We start from the raw sequence: 19,417 nt of genomic DNA, 5'->3' as shown, positions 1-19,417 counted from the left end.
CACAAAGAATATTACAAAAATACTCCCGGCCATGATTTTTAAAGGAAAATTTAATTCCCTCACTATTTCACTTGATTAAATTGCTTTAACTTTTAATATAATTTCTGGAATGCATTATTTAATAATTTTTAATCCCGAACACAAATCGGGGCGTTACATGTTGATTCTTTATTTTTACCCACATACATCTGTGGGTAATTCGGTGACATGGTGTGGTATTTCATTCATATGATTTGAGACTTACATGTGGGTTCATGCTAAAAAGTGTTGATAAATGTTTAGTCTCAGAGATGGATCATGTTGCAAGATTTAAATTGCAATGGTTTTATCATAGTAACTTGGTAAAGTAGGCTAGTTATACTGTTCACTGCATTAAATAAATTATTTAGGTGATTTGTGGACTCAAGGTTGTAGATTTAAACAATGATATCTCGAGTTAAGATTGGGGATGGTAGAAGAGACATTGATCTACCTTTTTGGGTGGAATTTATTAGAAAGAAATGCTAAGGATTAATTTTGATGTAAGTTATAAAGAAGGTTAAACACTAATATTAGTTTCAGCTTCTAGAGACCAAGTGTGGTGTTTGTCACATCAGACTAAACTTTAGTACTTGTCACATTGAATATTTGGACATTAATTTGGAGTACTAAACATAGACTACATACAAAACAAATTATATAAATGAGAGCTAATTCGCGTGACAATTTTTTAAGCCTAATTAATTCATAATTAGCATATATTTACTATAGCATCATATAGACTAATCATGGATTAATTAGGCTCAATAGATTCGTCTCGCGACTTAGTCCAGGGTTATGGAATGGGTTTTATCAATAGTGTACATTTAATACTTCTAATTAGTGTCCAAACATCTTATATGACAGGGACTAAAAAATTTTAGTCCCATCCAAACAGCCCCTAAATCCCTCTTACCGAGCTCGCCTTCTCTCACTACCGCTAGCCGCTACCTCCAACCGCCGTGCGCCGTCACCCCGGCCGTTACCGATCTGCGTCGCCACCTCCCTCGGCTCCACCCCAGCAATCCGTTCAGCTGCGCCGAATCCTGCCGGAAGTATCCTGTCACCTTGAACCAGTGAGTTGCCGCCGTGGTTTGATCTGTGGTCGAGCCCTGTCGTCCACTCTGTGGTCACCGGACCTCTCTATCGCCTTCCTTGGCATCGCAGCGCTAAGACAGAGGCCGTCTACCCGTTCCCGTTTGCCAAAGTTCGCCGGAAAGCTGCTGCCATTGTTGACCCGACCCTGTCGCCGCCTCTACCTCGCCTCCAGTCATCTTCCGTCGTCGCGCCGCCCCTCGGTGATCTCCCCTCATCGTGCTCTTTTCTTTGGTGTCCTCAGTTAGCACTGTCGTGCCCTAGATCACCGGCGACCATAGGGTCCCGTGCCGATCGCAGCTGGTGATGATGTCATCACTAATGTCAACAGCCACGTCAGCTCATCCATTCTCCGTGGTGCCTGTGTGTTCTATAGACGTGGCCTCCATCCAAACCATAGATCGGATTCACTCTAATCCGTTGGATTACAGTCAACTCTCGGTCAAAATCAATCTCAGCAGTCCAAAATCAATATAAATCATTTTCCCTCTTTTCAATGACATATTGTTCCTTTTTATTATATGTCATCTACCAAAGTTGATCCAACAATTTTCGCACGATGTTTTAATCTTTTCTCTCAGCTATAAATTATTTTTAAATTGCTTAACTAAAGTGGAATAGTTTTCTTTAATTGTTTAATTGGAATAAATCTTGTAAAATTCATAACTTATCCATATGAAGTCGGAATGAGACCGTTCAAGTCTCTAAATTCATCTAAAATCATGAATTACATGTTTGTTTACTTTTTATGTACTATTTATTTGGAGTTTCTTAGTATTTTTCCTCGTTTTGTGTGTTGCTTGTCGTTTTTGTCGTTACGGAGGTTCGTCAATGCGTCGGAAGTGTTCCAGAAGATTAATTGAAGACCGATTATTGCAAGGCAAGTCATACAGATCCCAAACACGGTCCCTTTGAGCATGTTGATCATATATTTAAATTCTCTATTTATTTCAAATGTGCATTTATTTTTGAATGTCACTAGGTGGTGTGAACTTATTCCTTTATTTATGGCCAATTTGCATTGATTACCCTATTCATTGGAACCATGGGTTATAATTTGACTAGCTTAAGCTTTATATATCGGTTCAACTAGATATATTTTTGACCCAAAAACAGGGAGGGAGGCCCCCACGATATATTTAATGAGAAGAGCAGAAATTATTTACAAAGAAAGCAACAAAAAGATAAAACAGTTACAACTGGTCAATCCATGATTGAACTAAAGGCCGAATGGATTCCTTGAACCTAATTAAATGTAGGTTCAAATCAGACTTCAGGTAGCTCTTCCAACTTGAGACGGAGAGCCAAATGCCTTGGAAAATTAATCTATTCCTGCAGCAAGTAGAAACAAATCCATGAAAGCTTGGTGCGGGAAAGACGAACAAAGGTTATGAAGCATCTGATGAAACTCCAAAGATGAATTCCAGCACCATCCCAATTTATTCCAACAAGCCTAACTAAATGCACAATCAAAGAAAAGGTGCTCCCTGGTTTCTCTGACATTAATTAAACAGATGGAACATGATAAAGAAGCATTCAAGGGTTCGCAATGTTTTCTATCAAGAAGATCTTGAGTGTTCACTCTGTACATAAGAAGAAGCCAACCAAAGACTTTGATTTTCATATTCACCTTGCTTTGCCAGATCAACTTAGCTTGAAGGTCATAGGAGGCGACAGAGACCAGAAACAAAGCTTATAAAAGCGCTGAGAAGTGTAGTTTCCTGTTCCCCAAATGTACTGCCAAGTGACATTGGAATCAGATAGAGAGACTGACTTCATATATATAAGCATGATATTTATACTCCTCATAAGCTTGATGAGAGAGAGGAAGATGAAACTGATCCTGAGGGCCCCTTGCCATGTGTTGGGCAATTGAGTCCTTATGTTTAGCATAAGAGAACAATCTTGGTCATTTGGATGAGAGAACTCCATTTTCCCACATGTCTTCCCAGAAAAGAATGTCCTTCCCAGAATCTAGATCAGGGTTTGCAATTCCTCTGAAAATAATGTGATACTGAAAGACATCTTTCCACCAAAAGGAGCCACAACTTTGTGCAATCCCGGGCACTTCATTTAGATAGTACGAAGACCATATCAAATTCACCCAATGGATATTTGGCCTACCATAGAATTTATGCAGATGTTTCATGAGAAGAGCTCTATTCTGAACTTTTAGATCAATGACACCTTACCCACCTTTGTCCTTTGGCTTATAGACTTTAGACCAAGCTGCTAGAGATTTCTTGGAAGAATTCAGATCATTACCTCTCCACAAACAATGCCTTCTGGCTCTGTCTATCGAGTCTATTACTGATATTGGCAAAGACAGAGAACACATATAATATGTTGGAAGGGAAGACAAAACTGAATTCACCAAAGTTAGCCTATCCGCATAAGAGAGAAAAGAAGAGCTAGCTGTTAATCTTCTCTCAATTCTATCAGTGAGTGGAGAAAAATCAACCACTTTTGGGCGAGTAGTGCCAAGAGCAAGACCCAGATATCTGAAAGGGAGAGTACCCAGTGTACAGCCAAAAGTAGAAGCTAGCAACTGTGCTTTCTCATCTGACAAATTTAAAGGGATCATACATGAGTTAGAAAAAATCACTTTTAATCCCGAGGAGAGAGAAAATTAGTTCAAGAGTGCCTTAAGAGCAAAAAGTTGAGTAGCAGAGGCTTCCAAGAAAATGAGAGTATCATCCGCATATTGAACCATTGGAAAGTTAACATCTGTATAAGCAGGTATTGGCATGGCCAATAACCCTCTTTGATGGGCTTTGTTGGTGGTACTAATCGGGACTAAAGATCTATCTTTAGTCCCGGTTATTTCAGCCGAGAGAGGAGAGAGATGGGAAGGGGAGGAGTGAAGGAGGAGTACTCCAGGGAGGGCGCCGTCGCCGCTTGGCCGCCTCCCCTCTCGGATCCAGCGAAGGGGAGGCCGCCTCCACAGCTGGACCACCTGCTGGCCTATCCCGCCACCTCCTCGTGCGCTGCAGCCCGTCAGCTTGCTCGCCCTGTCGCCGTATACTCCCCTCACACCGCTGGCCACCACTTCCCCTCCCCTCCCACCGCCGGCCGCCGCCGCTGAGAGAGAGAGAGAGAGAGAGAGAGAGAGAGAGAGAGAGAGAGAGATTGAGGGGATCGGATCGATCGAGATTTTCGCCAAGTGTTAGTTATATAAGCCGCATGGATTATAGTCCCGGTTGGTAACACCAACCGGGATTAATAATAATGGGGGCCTGATGCTTTTCAAACGGGGACTAAAAATTATCTTTACTCCCGGTTGGTGAAGTAAAGATCAAAAAGTAGCACTTTCCTATTTGAACCAGGATTATAAATATGTTTAGTGGGGCTAATGTGGTTTTTAGCCTACCCAGTAAAGATGGTTTCTCCATTAGTGTATTGCCGTATTCCACGATCACATATATAGGAGGTATGCCTTCTCCTTGACACTGACATTACTCATTCAAAAATTATTAATTATTAATATAAGAAAATCAATAGAGGTAGAAAAAATAATATAATGTTTTCTATATAATTTTGTAATTTATTTTCCTTTTGAATATATTAGTAAAATTTAATTAGCATCATATTCAAGATATGATTAAGTAATGATAGTAAAATAGTCCTCGTGACGCATGGGTTGGCGACCAGTTTACCTAATCCTATATACTTTTAAAATTTATCGACCCCTAGTAGTTAATGCTAATTCTCTTATTTATTGATAAGCCACATTATTTCAATTGTTTGTAGCCTTTCCATGATTCTTGAATGGCAAAATATATATCTTCTCCCAAAAAGCCAAACCAGTAAATCTCAATCATTTAAATGCTTTGGTAATTGATCAAGGTACACGAAACAGAAAGCACATGAAATATGGCAAATATAAATTAATCAGTTCACAACTCGTAATTGTTGTTCTGTGTTATGCAATGTTCCCACTGCATGCACCGCACGAAGTTCTCATATAGTTGGTTATCACTTTAGCACCTTTGTCTGCAATGACATAGAAATGACCGTGACGCCACCCTTCTTCTCTGGAGTCTCAAGTTGCTGGGTGACATTGTGTGCATACACTGCAAAGAGGTCATCGATTATTGATTCCCCGAAATGGTTTGCGAACAGGGACTCCATTATTGCCCTTAAGGTCGCGGCATTGTTATGGCCGATTGCTTCATGAACATTATCCTGTGTGGCAGAGGCGGTGGCGCCCACCTCTAGTTTAGACTTCTCCACGGCATCAGACGTCAGGTCAAAGACCTGAATGTCCACCATGTCCAATAGCTGGCTCCGTTGCACCAGCTGCTTCAGCTCATCTGGCGAAGGGCCATACATTGGCATGTTGAATGAGTCGAGCTTCTCCTGCTCCACACACCCCTTTTTTTAAGAGTCAATATAAGAAGAGTTAAATGGCATCTTCTTTCATCACAAACCTTTAGTTAGATTGACCAGGAGGTTCATCCCATGGTAAACCATACATGACATTTGACTTTTTCAGTTTTTAAGATATAACTTTGATATATATTGGAATATATTTGTAAATGTTATAAGTTTCCGGAAAGTGTACGAGTACCTTACAAGACCAATCTACATGTACCTTTTTATAGTTCAAAATTAAGTATTTCAAATAAAAATTAAAATTTTCTATGTAATAAAAGTAAAATGTCACTCCTTTTACCTTAGGCATTGCAGTAAAGAATGACAATTTTTTGTAGATGTGCTAAAATGTAGAAAAAAAATTATACCTCCTTAAAAGCTATACCTCTGCTATAAGAGTATGCAGTGCCTGTGAAAGCAACTCACAATTACTATTTATTGCCCCACCTCCATGAATCACGTCACTGTTCTTCCTCCCAAGAATTGTGAGCACCATCCTGCCACCGGGCACAAGCTCTTTGCACCGCAACTGGAGGAACCGAGAGAAGTCCTTCTCAAACTGATTCAGATAGAGCTGTGCTACCAACGGAGGTGTACTAACACCTATGTGAATGTTGCCTTTATTCATGTTGTTATCAAGATGTTCTGGGACCTATTCAAATGGCCATCACTTCAAATGTCATAAATTTGTCTACATGGGACAATAGTACGTAGCACCAACAATGATATGCGAGAAGTCATCAAACATAATGTCTTGTACCTGAGAGAGCCACATGAGGCTGAAGGATGAATGAAAAAGATGAACGCTATTGCAAGGGAAGAGCCTAGTATAGAAGGATCCCGGCATACCGGCAACGTAGTGTGGGGGAGGTTGTAACCCTCTGTGGGTGCAGTGCTGCATGGTTGACTGCTTGAACTGCTCCAGTAACCGGAAGATGTGATTAAAGTCATTACCAGGTAGGTCGTTGAGAAAGAATTGGACCTCCATGGTGGACTCCTTGGTTTTATTATCGGTAGGGATTTTTTCACTTGCCGTAGCGATTACCTCTGAAACAAAGAGGAGTGTGTTTGCACCAGAAGAGCACCCTAGGTCTGCCACGACCATTGATTGAGGTTGAAGATCTGCGCATACATCTTGTATGGCGTTCTCAACCATTGGTTGAGTTGCAATAATGGCTTTCCTCTGTTGTACATGAATACATGGATGAATTCCAATCAAAATTTTGGTTGAACCCTCAAGTTAACATGAAGAACGCATGTCTAAATATTGCTATTACTATCAAAGATATACAAACAAATAGTATTGATACTCAGTGAAAAAACCATGGTAAAGAGTAAAAAAAAAGATAAAAAAGAAATAATTAGTTACGTTACGTTTAGCGGTAAAAAGTAAAAGGAAATAAAAAAGAAGCGTTCCAAATTTAATGGAGTTGGCTACAAACTTGGATACTAGAGTTGTTGGCGTAGCTTGAGTCTCCGTCCCCGTTGATCATGTGGAAATCGCGTTCCATCTTCATATCCATCTACAAATGATTGGCTATAGAGACACCCTATTCCTAATTAAATTGCTACTACCTGTCTCTGATACAACAGAATGCAGTGTGAAATGTGGAGCATGAGACTGACGAGACTATCTCACAACTTATTCCATTTTATAACGACAAACCTTGCGCGTGCTCCACATTTCGTTTCGTAAACGTAATTTCTTTTGATCCGTTTCGAACCTTCTATTTCAAAAGTCAACTGGTCCTTCTTTTTAGAACAGAGTCAACTGGTCTTCAATTGGCAATGCGAATACGATGCATTGATAAGATTGTGGTCCATCCATCACGGTCGATTTGATGTGGGTCTGCCAATTGCTGGAAGGAAATGCTCCGGGTAAGTTTTATTATAAGAAAATAAAATTTTCATCGAACAAATAAAATTATTCGCCACTTTTTGCGTGCGGGCGAATAATCCGATTTTTGCATGCGGGCGCTTAAGCCGACCGCATGCAAAGAGAAAAAAACCGCGAAAAAAATTTCAAAAAAAAAAAAAACAAACCCTAGTCGCCCGCCGCCACCTGCCCCCTCTCCTGCCGCCGCCCGCAGCCACCTGGCCTCGCTCCCGCCGCCGCCCGCCACGGTTCCGCTGCCGCCAGCTCCCGCTCCCGCCGCTGGCCGCCCCCGATCCCGCTGGCCACTCCTGCCTCCGAATCTGGGCGGGACGAGGCCCCTCGCCACCGGACCATGGCAGGACGAGGCCCGCGTCGCCATCCACTTGTCGTCGTTGTCGGTGTTGCCGCCGCCGCCACCACCTGCGTCGTCGTCATTGTCGCAGCCCACTTGTCGTCCTCGTGGGGGTCAGAGCCACCGCTAGATCCATGTGAGGGAGGGCCCCCTGCGCCGGACCCGCGCCACCCGACGCTGCCCGGCCGTCGCCCGCCGCCATCCGCCGCCGCCGCTCGCTCCCCGCCGCACGCTGCCCGCTCCCGCCGCCACCTGCTCATCGCGGAGCGCACCGCCTGCTCTCGGCGCCGGCTCCTCAGCAGCATTGCCCGCTGCCAACTCCCAGCGCCTCCTCCTCGGCCGCGCCGCCTGCCGCCTGCTCCCGGCGACTCCTCCTCGGCCGCGTGGAGAGAGAGGGAAAGAAAGAGAGTGAGAGAGAGGAAGAGAAAGAAAAGGGAGGGATGAGATACCAGAGAGAGGAGAAAGAGAGGAGAGGAGAAGAGATGAAAAATTTTTAAGTGGTGAGGAAGGAAAAAACTGTTGATGTGAATATATTTTGACATGTGGTCCACTTAAAGGAGCCGCATGCGGACATCTTAAAAGGCCCGTATGGAAAAATCGATTTTTTTATACGGGCGTCTTAAGTAGCCGTATGCGAAAATGGCGCTCGATTTTTATAGACACCACTAGTTATGATCCGTTTGCAAAAATCATAGAGGCTCGTTCAGAACAATCACTTTTGTAGTACTGAGTGTGACTGCGACTTAAGAAGTTACACTGGGATCATCGAAACTGCATCTAAGGGCTGAGATTTTTGAAGCACTGTTCACACATAAGGAAGAATATTATGGAAAACCACTGTAGCGATCAATGGTAATGTAGCATTTGATTTGCATGATTGATCTGATAAATGAATAGATGAGATACCGTACAGCCATTAACTTGCAATCCTAAGTTTTATTGCATGTGATCTCAATCCCTTTCCCATGTACACACTACTACAAAGGAACATGCCAGCCAGATTCATGTCTGTCAGATAGATGCCTTGTCAGTGATAAGAAATTAAACTCGTGTGTCGAGAGGACATCATTCTCTACGGATTAAACTCATGTGTGTCGAGAGGACATTCTTAGGCCTTCTTTAGGTCCCCAAAATTTTTTCCTAAAAACATCACATCGAATCTTTAGATACATGCATGAAACATTAAATATAGATAAATAAAAAAAACTAATTGTACAGTTAGGGAGGAAATCGCGAGACGAATCTTTTGAGTCTAATCAATTCATGATTAGCCATAAGTGCTACAGTAACTACATGTGCTAATAACGGATTAATTAGGCTCAAAAGATTCGTCTCGCGGTTTCCAGACGAGTTCTGAAATTAGTTTTTTTATTCGTGTTCAGAAAACTCTTCCAACATCCGGTCAAACATCTGATGTGACACCTAAAAATTTTCTTTTCGCGAACTAAACAGGCCCTTAGTAGCAGAATTGATAGTACAAGATATGATACATTATAATATTACAAATTTAGACAAATTTCTCTACAGATTCATAGTATTATGTTCGTTTTTTATGTGATAGAGGAAATATTTATAAAAAACCATAATTATGACCCGTCATAGATGTGGATTCCCCTATGACTTGGCAGTTTACCACCTATTTAAGGCCTGGTTTAGTTCCCCAAAAATTTTTACCAAAAACATTACATCGAATCTTTTAACACATGCATGAAGTATTAAATATAGATTAAAAAAACTAATTGCACAGTTAATAGGGAAATCGCGAGACGAATCTTTTGAGCCTAATTAGTCCATGATTAACCATAAGTGCTACAGTAACCCACATGTGCTAATGACGAATTAATTAGGTTCAAAAGATTCATCTCGCGGTATCTAGGCGAGTTATGAAATTAGTTCTTTTATTCGTGTCCGAGAACCCTTTTCGATATCCGGTCAAAGATACATCCGATGTGACACCCAAAAAATTTCTTTTCACGAACTAAATAGGCATAACTCATATATGATTGACGGCAACAAACACCCATCACAAGTGTTGTGTTGGGTCATACGGCCACCCGCCAATAATGACTATATGTGACAGGTGTAGAGCTCAACGAAAAGCTTGTGGCTCGTTAGTTCGCTCGGCTCGTGATTAGCTCTACTCGGCTTGGTAGGGACGGATCTACAGTATAAGGGCCGGGTATAAGGGCCGGTGTTAGGCGACACCGACGACTTTCAGCAAAAAATATAGCAAAACTGCTTATCCATATATTGTAACACCATGATCTAAGCATAATTAGCATACTATGACACCGATAGATATGTTATGACATCAACGAATTAATTTTCTGGATCCTCCACTGACTCGGTTTGACTAGTTAGGAATTGATAACGAGCTGAGTTGATGTGAAGATCTGGAGCACACATTGGAATAAGATCACTTTGACACCCTCAACTGACCACCAAATCTAAATCTTATCCCTCAACCACAATACTAGAAATCTTGAACCCCGAACTTACAAAACCGGTGCAATTGAACTCCCTCGGTGGTTTTGGAGGGTGGTTTTGCTGACATGGCGCATATGTGGCAGTGTTGACCCTGTCTTTGTGCGTGGGGAGGGCCGTCCGGATCGGCGGCGGCGACGGCGGGCGATGAACGGCACGTGTGCGCGCCCGCCACCGCTGCCGAGAAAGGCAGAAATGGCGGGGGCGGCGGAGGGAGGGAGCGAACCCTACCACGAGGCGCCACCGGCGGACAGTGATCAACATATCTCCTCCTCCTCCTCCGCCACGGCATGGCGTGGTACCGCCTCGCCGAAGTGCGCGGCGGCGCGTAGGCGTAGCAGCTCAGCTCAGGCTTCGCCCTAACTCTGGATCCCAATCCCCCATGCGGCATCTCTACCTCTACCAATCAGGTCAGGCTCCGATCCCCATTCGCTCGTGCTCTTGTCGGTGTGGAGCAGCAGGTGGAAGAAGCTGGGCAGACTGGCCAAGATGTCCAGCGCCGATGTGGAAGGGGCCGAGAAGGTGGAGGAACTCCATCTCGTGATGGAAGAGTAGCTGCCTAGCTAGATTCTGCATGGCTGATTGGTTTCAAGTAATTTCATGGGTCTTTTGTTTTTTGAGACAGTCCATTTTGCTCAGTTTGATGTAGTGATGCTCATGGCGTGCAGAGTGTGAGCAAAGTCTGAGGACTTCTCTCATTTTGCTCAGAGAGAATTAATCCATTTTGTGCAGAGTCTGAGGACTTCTCAAGTAGATGATTTTAACCAATATTGCAAATGATTTTGTGCAGAGGCTGCCGCCGGCTCATGTAAGGGGGAGAGAGAGAAATAAGGGAGAGAGGAGGAAGAAGAAGGGTAGTGAGAGAGAGGATGACATGTGGGACCTACATGTTAGTGGATCCCACAATTTTTTTAATGACAAATGGGCCCACATATATTTTTTTATTTTAATGCCACATAAGCGCCACGTCAATGTCATGTGGGACAAAGACCAGGTCAACATTGCCACGTGTGCGGCCACGTTTGCAAAACCGTCCTCCAAAACCACCAAGGGAGTCAAATTGCACCGGTTTTGTAAGTTTAGGGGTCGAGATTTCTGGTATTGCGGTTGAGTGATACGATTTAGATTAGGTGGTAAATTGAGGTAGTCAAAGTGATCTTATTCCGCACACATATGCTATACTAAACAGCCCATCAAAACAAACCATGTCACCACGGCCCAGCTTGCTGCAGCCCAGCTAACCAGCATAGGTCCACGGCCAAGCTGGACGAGAGCCATCAAACCCTTGCCACAAGCCCACAACCCACAAAGCACATAAGTATGCAATAAGGGAGTAAGGGACACATAAACAAGTGCACAGCGCCACCACAGGCACCCGCCGCAGTCGGTCAGGCTCGTGCTTGCTGCTCTGCGCCTCTGCCCCTCGCTTTAGAGCATCTCTGACAGCCTCTTTAAATCAGGCTTTCCAAACACCCATATAGTGTCACGATCTAACTTTCTCAGCAGCTGGTCTAGAGAAATTGAGGAGAAATCGGTGGAGGATTTGGCGATTTTAGGAGGAAGAAGGAAGAACAGAGTTGAGACAGGGATGAGCAAGCAGAGGAGAGTTCGAATATTTGGGGATTTTGTTTGTACAATACTTTTCATACCCTTCTCTCTCTCTCTACCGATCTTTATATGGCAACATGCCATTAGATCTCTCTCACTGACAGTGGCCCGACCAATCTCTACCGGGTCCACACACTCGTGGGAAACCTACTACTAGGCCTCCTCTCACGCCTGGACCTCCTGGGCTGGGAGTCTTGGGCTGATGCCGGGGATGACGGCGTGACATTCTCCTCCCCTTGAAACGAAGCTTGTCCCCAAGCTTGGGCAGATGGAAACTGGTGACGAAGCTCATGTGGATTCTCCCAGGTGAGGACTGCTGGATCAGCACCTGACCATTGCACACGAATCTGCTCCACCATCTTGGCGCCCTTGTGGATGAAACGACGCTCCACAATGCGGACAGGTTGAGGCTGTTCATCTATTGTCGGACGAAGTACAGGAAGAGCAGAATGAACCTGTTCACTAGGAGCAAGCACCTTCTTGAGCTGAGAGACGTGGACAACCGGATGGATCAAGCTGGTAGCCGGAAGGGCTAGTTTATATGCCACCTCCCCCACGCGAGCAATTACCTGAAACGGTCCATAAAATCGAAAAGACAACTTTCGATTAGCTCGTGTGACCACCGATTGTTGAACAAACGGCTGAAGTTTCAGATATGCCCAATCGCCCACAGCAAAGGAACGTTCCGAGCGATGTTTATCTTCTTGGGATTTCATTCTGGTCTGAGCCCAGATCAAATGACTGCGGATCAAGGCTTGCATCTGTTCCCTTTCATGCAACCAATCCAGTAAATCTTCAGACTGACAAGCTGAAGAAGCAGTGAACCCAAAATAGCGCAGTTTATGCCCATAGAGCACTTCAAAAGGAGTTGTCCCCAGAGCTGAATGGAAAGACGTATTGTACCAATATTCTGCAAGTGCGAACCATCGGCTCCACTGAGATGGACACGCGTGAACAAAGCAACGGAGGTAAGTTTCCAAACATTGATTCACCCGTTCCATTTGTCCATCGGTTTGAGGATGATAAGAAGAACTCATTCTAAGTTGAGTGCCTGCCAATTTGAAAAGAGTAGTCCACAAAGTGCTGGTGAATATACGGTCATGGTCAGATATCAGAGATTGGGGAAGACCATGAAGCCGGTGAATGTGCTGCATGTATGCTTCAGCAACGTCCAGGGCTGTGAAAGGATGGCTTAACGGCACAAAATGACTGTATTTAGAGAATTTATCAACCACCACAAGGATGCAATTAAATGCAGCAGACTTTGGAAGCCGTTCAATGAAGTCTAATGAAACCATTTGCTAGGCATGGTCAGGAACTGGGAGAGGCTGGAGCATACCGGGATACCTGACGTGTTCAGATTTTGCTCGCTGACAAATAGAGCATGCTTGGACATACTGAGTGACGGAAGCTCGCAAATGAGGCCAGGCAAATAGTTGCTGCACCCGCTGATAAGTCACTTGAATACCTGAGTGTCCTCCCACAGCCGCAGAGTGTAGGTTAGCCAAAATCTTTTGCTGAAGAGTAATGTTATTACCAATCCAAAGACGGTTTTTAAAATATAGAACCACATCTTTCAGAGAGAAATCCAGCACCGCCCCAGAATTAATACACAAAGTCTGAATCTTACAGGAAGAATCAAGATCATCTTTATAACCTTCCACAACTTCTTGAACCCAATCTGGAATTGCCACAGACAATGCTGACAGTTCAACTTGCTGATTATTAGGATAACATGACAATGCATCAGCTACCCTATTATCAGAACCCTTCTTGTAGATAATTCGATAACGGAGACCTAACAATTTGGTGAGAGCCTTATGCTGCCAAGGGGTGGTGAGACGTTGATCATCCAATAAGGCTAAACTACGATGATCTGTCGATAAAGAACTCAGCATGCTGTAGATAAGACCTCCAATGATCAACAGCTAACATGATTGCTAAGCTCTCTTTCTCATAAGTGGATAACCCTTGATGACGTGGCCCCAAAGCTCTGCTTAAAAATGCAATTGGATGGTTGTCCTGCACGAGTACTGCACCAATGCCCTTATCGGATGCGTTAGTTTCCACAACAAAAGCAGCCAAAAATTAGGCATGGCTAAAACTGGTGCAGTCACCGGTGCTTGTTTCAGGGCTTCAAAAGCCTTGTCGGTTTCAGAAGTCCAAAGATAAAGCTGCCCTTTCTTCAACAGATTAGTCAAAGGTTTGCTTAAAACGCCATAATTGCGCACAAACTTGCAGTAATAACCAGCTAATCCAAGAAAACTTCTGAGCTCTTTAACTGAAACAGGCACTGGCCAGGATTTGACTGTCTGAATTTTCTCAGTATCAGTAGAAACTCCATTAGGACTGATTATGTGTCCCAAGTATGCCAACCGTTTTTGAGCAAAGGAACATTTACTCCTTTTAACCTTCAACTGATGCTTATGCAAAATCTGGAAAACAGTCTGCAAATGCTGTAGATGCTCTTCCAGACTTTTTCTATAGATTAAGATGTCATCCACAAAAACTAGAACACACTTCCTGAGCCGAGAAGACAGAATTGTATTCATCACACTTTGGAAAGTGGCAGGAGCACTAGTTAACCCAAAAGGAATCACTAGAAATTCAAAATGGCCATGATGAGTTTGAAATGCAGTTTTGTGCTCATCATTCACATGCATTCTGATCTGGTGATATCCCGCACGCAAATCAAGCTTAGTGAACCATTGAGCTCCAGCTAACTCATCCAATAATTCATCAATTATAGGAAGGTGATACTTGTTCTTCACAGTAATGGCATTCAAATGTCGATAATTGACACAAAACCTCCATGTGCCATCCTTCTTTTTAACAAACAATACCGGAGAAGAGAAAGGACTAGAACTTGGTTGGATGATCCCTTTAGACAATATCTCCTGAACCTGACTTTCAATTTCATCCTTTTGAGATGGAGTGTATCTGTATGGTCTCACATTGACAGGCACAGCTCCAGGAATTAATGGGATAGTATGATCAAAGGGACGTGTAGGTGGTAAACCTGCAGGTTCTTCCTGGATTTTTCACATTTTGGTCCTTTTGAAAAACTTATTTCGTAAATAGACCCCTAGAAAAACTTATCCCAAAAATGGTCCTTTTTGGGGCGCCAGAGTGGCTGGCGCCGTCGTTCAACAGGACGGCGCCAGCCTCTTTGGCGCCATCCCCCTGCCGACGTGGTGGGGCGATGCTGAGGTGGCTAGGGGGAGTGCGCCAGAGTGGCTGGCGCCCCCCCCCCCCCGAAATTTTTTATTTTTGTTTTATTTGTTTGATATTTTTTTCACGCTTAGGGACACACAAGAACCAACCATAGAAAAATTGAACTCAAATGGAAGTAATATGTGACATATAGAATTTTTCCTCTCCTCTCCTCTCTCTCCGAACTAGTGCAGAGGAGAGAGATGTGCAACTTTTTTATTTTTATTTTATTTTTTTGATATTTTTTTCACACTTAGGAACTCACAGGAACCAACCATGTAAAAAATAAACTCAAACGGACGAAATATGTGGCATGTGGAATTTTCCAAAGCTCTACCGAAAAACTTCTCTCCTCGAAAACACAATCTTGCAAGCGGATGTAACCTTTTCTGTAGATGTCCGTGCATATATTATTTGCCTGATTCCGAGTCCGTATGAGAAAGTTACGCCTATTTTAATAGATGGCATATTTTGTTCGTTTCGGTAGAGTTTTGGAAAATTCTACATGTCACATATTTTGTCTGTTTGAGTTTATTTTTTATACGGTTGGTTCCTATGTTCTCCTAAGTGTGAAAAAAATATCAAAAAAATGAAATAAAAATAAAAAATTGCATCTCTATGTACTGTTTAACTTATATATGTCATTTCATGTGGTTATATTTTGAATTAGATTAAGTAATTTCATATAGTGGTAGAGTGCATTATGTTTAACATGCTGATCAAAGGGTTTTACTAAAGGAGTTATGGTCTAATTTTAGTGAAGGTGCAAAGTAGACTAAGTGGTATGCTAGATATTTTTAGACTTAGCTAAGTGGTAGTTCGAGTTTAAATTTTTTTTTGTGGTTGGTTGTATCGTGATCCTGAGTGTGAAAAAACATCTGAAGAAATAAAATAAAAATGACACCGTTGCAACTCCATACAGAGAAACAGGAATGGAGGCGGCGGCGCCAGCCATGCTGCGCCCTCCTCCCTGGGGCGGCGCCAGCATGGCTGGCGCCCTCCTCCTGCCACGTCGGTTCGCGTGCGCCACGGTGGCAGGAGGACGGCGCCAGAGAGGCTGGCGCCGTCCCGTTGGATGACGGCGCTAGCCACTCTGGCGCCCAAAAAGGACCATTTCTGGGATAAGTTTTTCAGGGGTCTATTTGCGAAATAAGTTTTTCAAAAGGACCAAAATATGAAAAATCCAGTAGGGGAGACATCTGTAACTTTGACACAGAGCATGTCTCAATCCGATATAATTTGAAAAACTGAAAAATTTTGTTTTTTTTTCAAAAGAGATATGAGATGTTGTAATGAATATTTGGGCCCTAATTAAACGATCTCAAAGAAAAAAACATTCACAAATATGTACATCTCATTGAGGGCTACAGGTTTTATATAAAGTTTGCCATTCTATGACTTCATATGAAAGAGTAACCTGACAATACTCAATGACCACAGTAAAGTAAAATTCTAAGAAAATATTAACTAGGTGGTATTATCCAGTTCTTCTATTTCTAGAAAAATTTGTCAAAAGCCCTTTGAAATACTCAAAGGTTGTTTTCAAAAATAGATATGATAGTTTATAATGAAAAAAATAAGCCCCTAAAGGATCTCAGACGAAAGAAATTTCAACTACAAAGTTACACAATTGCCTACTAAATTACAGAATGTTTTTTGGGGTTCTCACAAATAGAAACAAAAAACTAGAAGTTTATCGGCGGCACAAATCATCTTATAGGAGGTTAGAAAAACTTCTGTGTAGATGGCTATCTGGTCACTTACACATATCTATCCTATATCCGTGTAAGTGGGGCCTCAAATAGATTTATGTCACGCCTAGAAATTTAGCCCAAATTTTCAGACTATTTTATGTATTAAATCCTTGTCCAGGACCAGCCAGGGTACACAAAACGACAAGTAATATACAGTTCCAGACGTAAATAAAGCGTAAAATACTTACAAAAGAGGCTCTTAGTCCTCACACCGAAAGAGAACGACAGTAGTGGAAAAAAGGCAACCCTAGCGGGGCTTCAACTCCACTCCACAGGCAAAACTCAACTGGGGTCTGAGCCTTAGCCCTCTAACTTCGTCTTCAGCTTAGAAGCACTAAACTTCTGAAAAAGGGGAAATAGCAAGGCTGAATATAACCACCGTACTCAACAAGCCACACCAATGATGCAGACGTGCAAAGGGATACAAGGACGGCTTGTGGCTATTTGCATAAAGGCGGTTGTAAAACATTTTACTGGGCAAAACGGTAAAACAGTTGAGTAATTAAAGTAACATTAAATCTCCACTGATCAACGCTACACCACATTGAACAGGTCCAACTAACCCACCTGAACTTCAATGCATTGGGTCGATTTATTAAGTGTAAGACTAATCACGGTGAATCTGGTCGATCGCCCATAACCGCGGACACGGCTATTTGAATAGTTTTACTCTGGGCAAAGGTGCACAGCTGTACTCACAAGACACAATCCACTGGCATGTCACCACGTCATCATGCGCCCATGATGAACACGTCACCATGTCGAGTGATTGTGACAAGACCCTTCATATAACCCCCTCTGACCAATCGCACCACACCTCAGGTTTCGCCCCCGCCCCCAGCAGGCAACGGGCAGCCGCCCCTCGTGCCACGGTGAATCCAGAAGCCGATCAACCGAGCACCTCGGCTGACCCAACTCCATCATACCCACAAGCCTGGGAACGTCAGCCAGAGGAAAGCTATACTTCAAGTCAGGCAGTTACCCATTCCCGCTTGTGGCAAGCGTTGTATGTCTTCTAGGGTTTCCCGTGAACCGGTCCTTAATTGCCATGGATGCGTCCAGCAAAACCATGCACCCACAGCCCACCAATAAGTCGCATTTTAGTTGGATAATTACGACCAATGCAACATGGTTGGGTGTCTCGAGCACGCAGCTCGTTCTGATACTAAAGAGGTCTAATACTGTAATTATCCCATCAACTGAGCTAGTGGTAATTAAGCATGGCTAAGCATATAGTTCTAACTAGGTCATCAAGGTAACACAAGCTAGTAGATTTACTATAATAAAAACCAAGCAAACAGTACATACAAAGTAAACAAACATGTAGATCTCAATTTAGATGAATTTTGCAAGTTGAATGACTCAATTTGGAGTTCGTTGAATTAGATATGAATTTTAGAAGTTTTGAGCCATTTGAATGAATTTCTATAATTATTAATGATTTATTGCGCAATTTAATACGATTTATGATGTCAGCCGAGAGGGAAGGGTGGCGCCAACAATCGGGACCCACCCGTCGGTGACTCAAGGGCTTCGGCCTACCGTGGACCGAGTCCACGGAGGCACGGGTAAGCGCACCACGTGGCGCACCACGTGGCGGCCACGTGTGCAGACACATGGGCGGCCCGAATGGAGGCTGAGGCCGATCCGACGGCCCAGATCGGCCGCGGCTGGGACCAAGGGGAGGCGGCCAGCCGGCCACCCAGCATAGCCGGCGATGGCGCGAGAGCAGCGGCGGCGACCTGGACGGACAGCCACCGGCGACAGCGGCGCGGCATGAGGCGCTCACCAAGCGGAGGGGTGGTGGGGAGCTCACCAAGCGGCGCCGGCGAGGGGTGGTGGCGGGAGGAGGCGGCGGTGCTCCTCGGGACGGAGGGAGGCGACGACAGTCCAACAATGCACCACGAGCGCGAGGCAACAGACGGCGACCGGGGTGACCTGGGGAAACAATTAAGAGGACTTAGGGAGGAATGAGGTCCACGGCGAGCGGGGACGTGGGCTGAAGGCGGCGGTAGAGGAGGTGCTCACCGGAGCGTGGAGGGGAACGGATGCCTGCGACGGATTCCGGCGGTACGGAGCGGCGGCCGAGGTGCGGAGGGATGCAGAGGTGCCGGAGGTGGCCAAGGCGCGGCTCTAGATGGCGGGGAGCAGCGGCAAACAACGACCGGAGGCGACGAATGCAGAGGCGGCCTCGGGTTTGCGATGGGGGTGGGGATTCGGCGGTGGAGAGGGGGAAATAGGCAGCGGCTGGGCTTGCCCTTGTGGTGGCGATGCCGATGGTGGCGGTGGCGAAGCCTGAGGTGGACAGGGATGGCGGTAATACGCGGCCGGAGTGCGGCGGGCGGTGGTGGAGCTCGGGTCAGCGATGGGAGTGGTGGTTCGGCGGCGGTTAGGGGGAGAGAGGTAGAGGCCGGGGTGCGGTGTGGAGCGGCGAAGCCGGAGGTGGCCTCGGCACAGCGCGAGGGTGGCGGAAACGGCGGCGGCGCGCGGCTGGAAGTCGACGGCGAGCGGCGGCGCATGGACTCGCGATGTGGACGCGATTTGTGGCACGGGGGAGCTTGGGAGTTGGGGAAAATGAGAGAGGGAGATGCGGGGAGCATTTTATAGGGCTCAGGGATGTCTGGGTCATGGCCGTGGTGGGCG

General features: G+C 44.6%; 1 protein-coding gene across 1 annotated transcript; it reads right to left on the bottom strand.

Annotated features, from left to right (window-relative positions):
- Positions 1–5,088: 5,088 nt before the first annotated feature.
- On the bottom strand, positions 5,089–7,004 carry LOC127755638 (anthranilate O-methyltransferase 3-like). Its single transcript, XM_052281328.1, has 4 exons — positions 6,930–7,004; positions 6,248–6,670; positions 5,873–6,139; positions 5,089–5,487 (listed from the first exon to the last, which is right to left on the bottom strand). Exons 1-4 carry the CDS (start codon positions 7,002–7,004, stop codon positions 5,089–5,091), a joined length of 1,164 nt encoding a protein of 387 aa, XP_052137288.1.
- Between the last annotated feature and the right edge of the window lie 12,413 nt (positions 7,005–19,417).

This window comes from Oryza glaberrima, chromosome 11, assembly GCF_000147395.1.
Source record: "Oryza glaberrima chromosome 11, OglaRS2, whole genome shotgun sequence".
Lineage (NCBI taxonomy): Eukaryota > Viridiplantae > Streptophyta > Magnoliopsida > Poales > Poaceae > Oryza > Oryza glaberrima.
The sequence above is the reverse complement of the archived record's forward strand: the minus strand, read 5'-3'. Positions and strand labels throughout refer to the sequence as shown.

What these genes read in the sequence shown, in the direction of transcription:
- LOC127755638 (XM_052281328.1), bottom strand. Translation starts at nt 7,004, where the DNA reads ATGAAGATGGAACGCGATTTCCACATGATCAACGGGGACGGAGACTCA. An exon ending in CCAACAACTCTAGTATCCAA is followed by an intron (nt 6,671 to 6,929) that starts GTTTGTAGCCAA and finishes CATGTACAACAG; the next exon opens with AGGAAAGCCATTATTGCAAC. An exon ending in TGCATACTCTTATAGCAGAG is followed by an intron (nt 5,488 to 5,872) that starts GTATAGCTTTTA and finishes TCTTAAAAAAAG; the next exon opens with GGGTGTGTGGAGCAGGAGAA.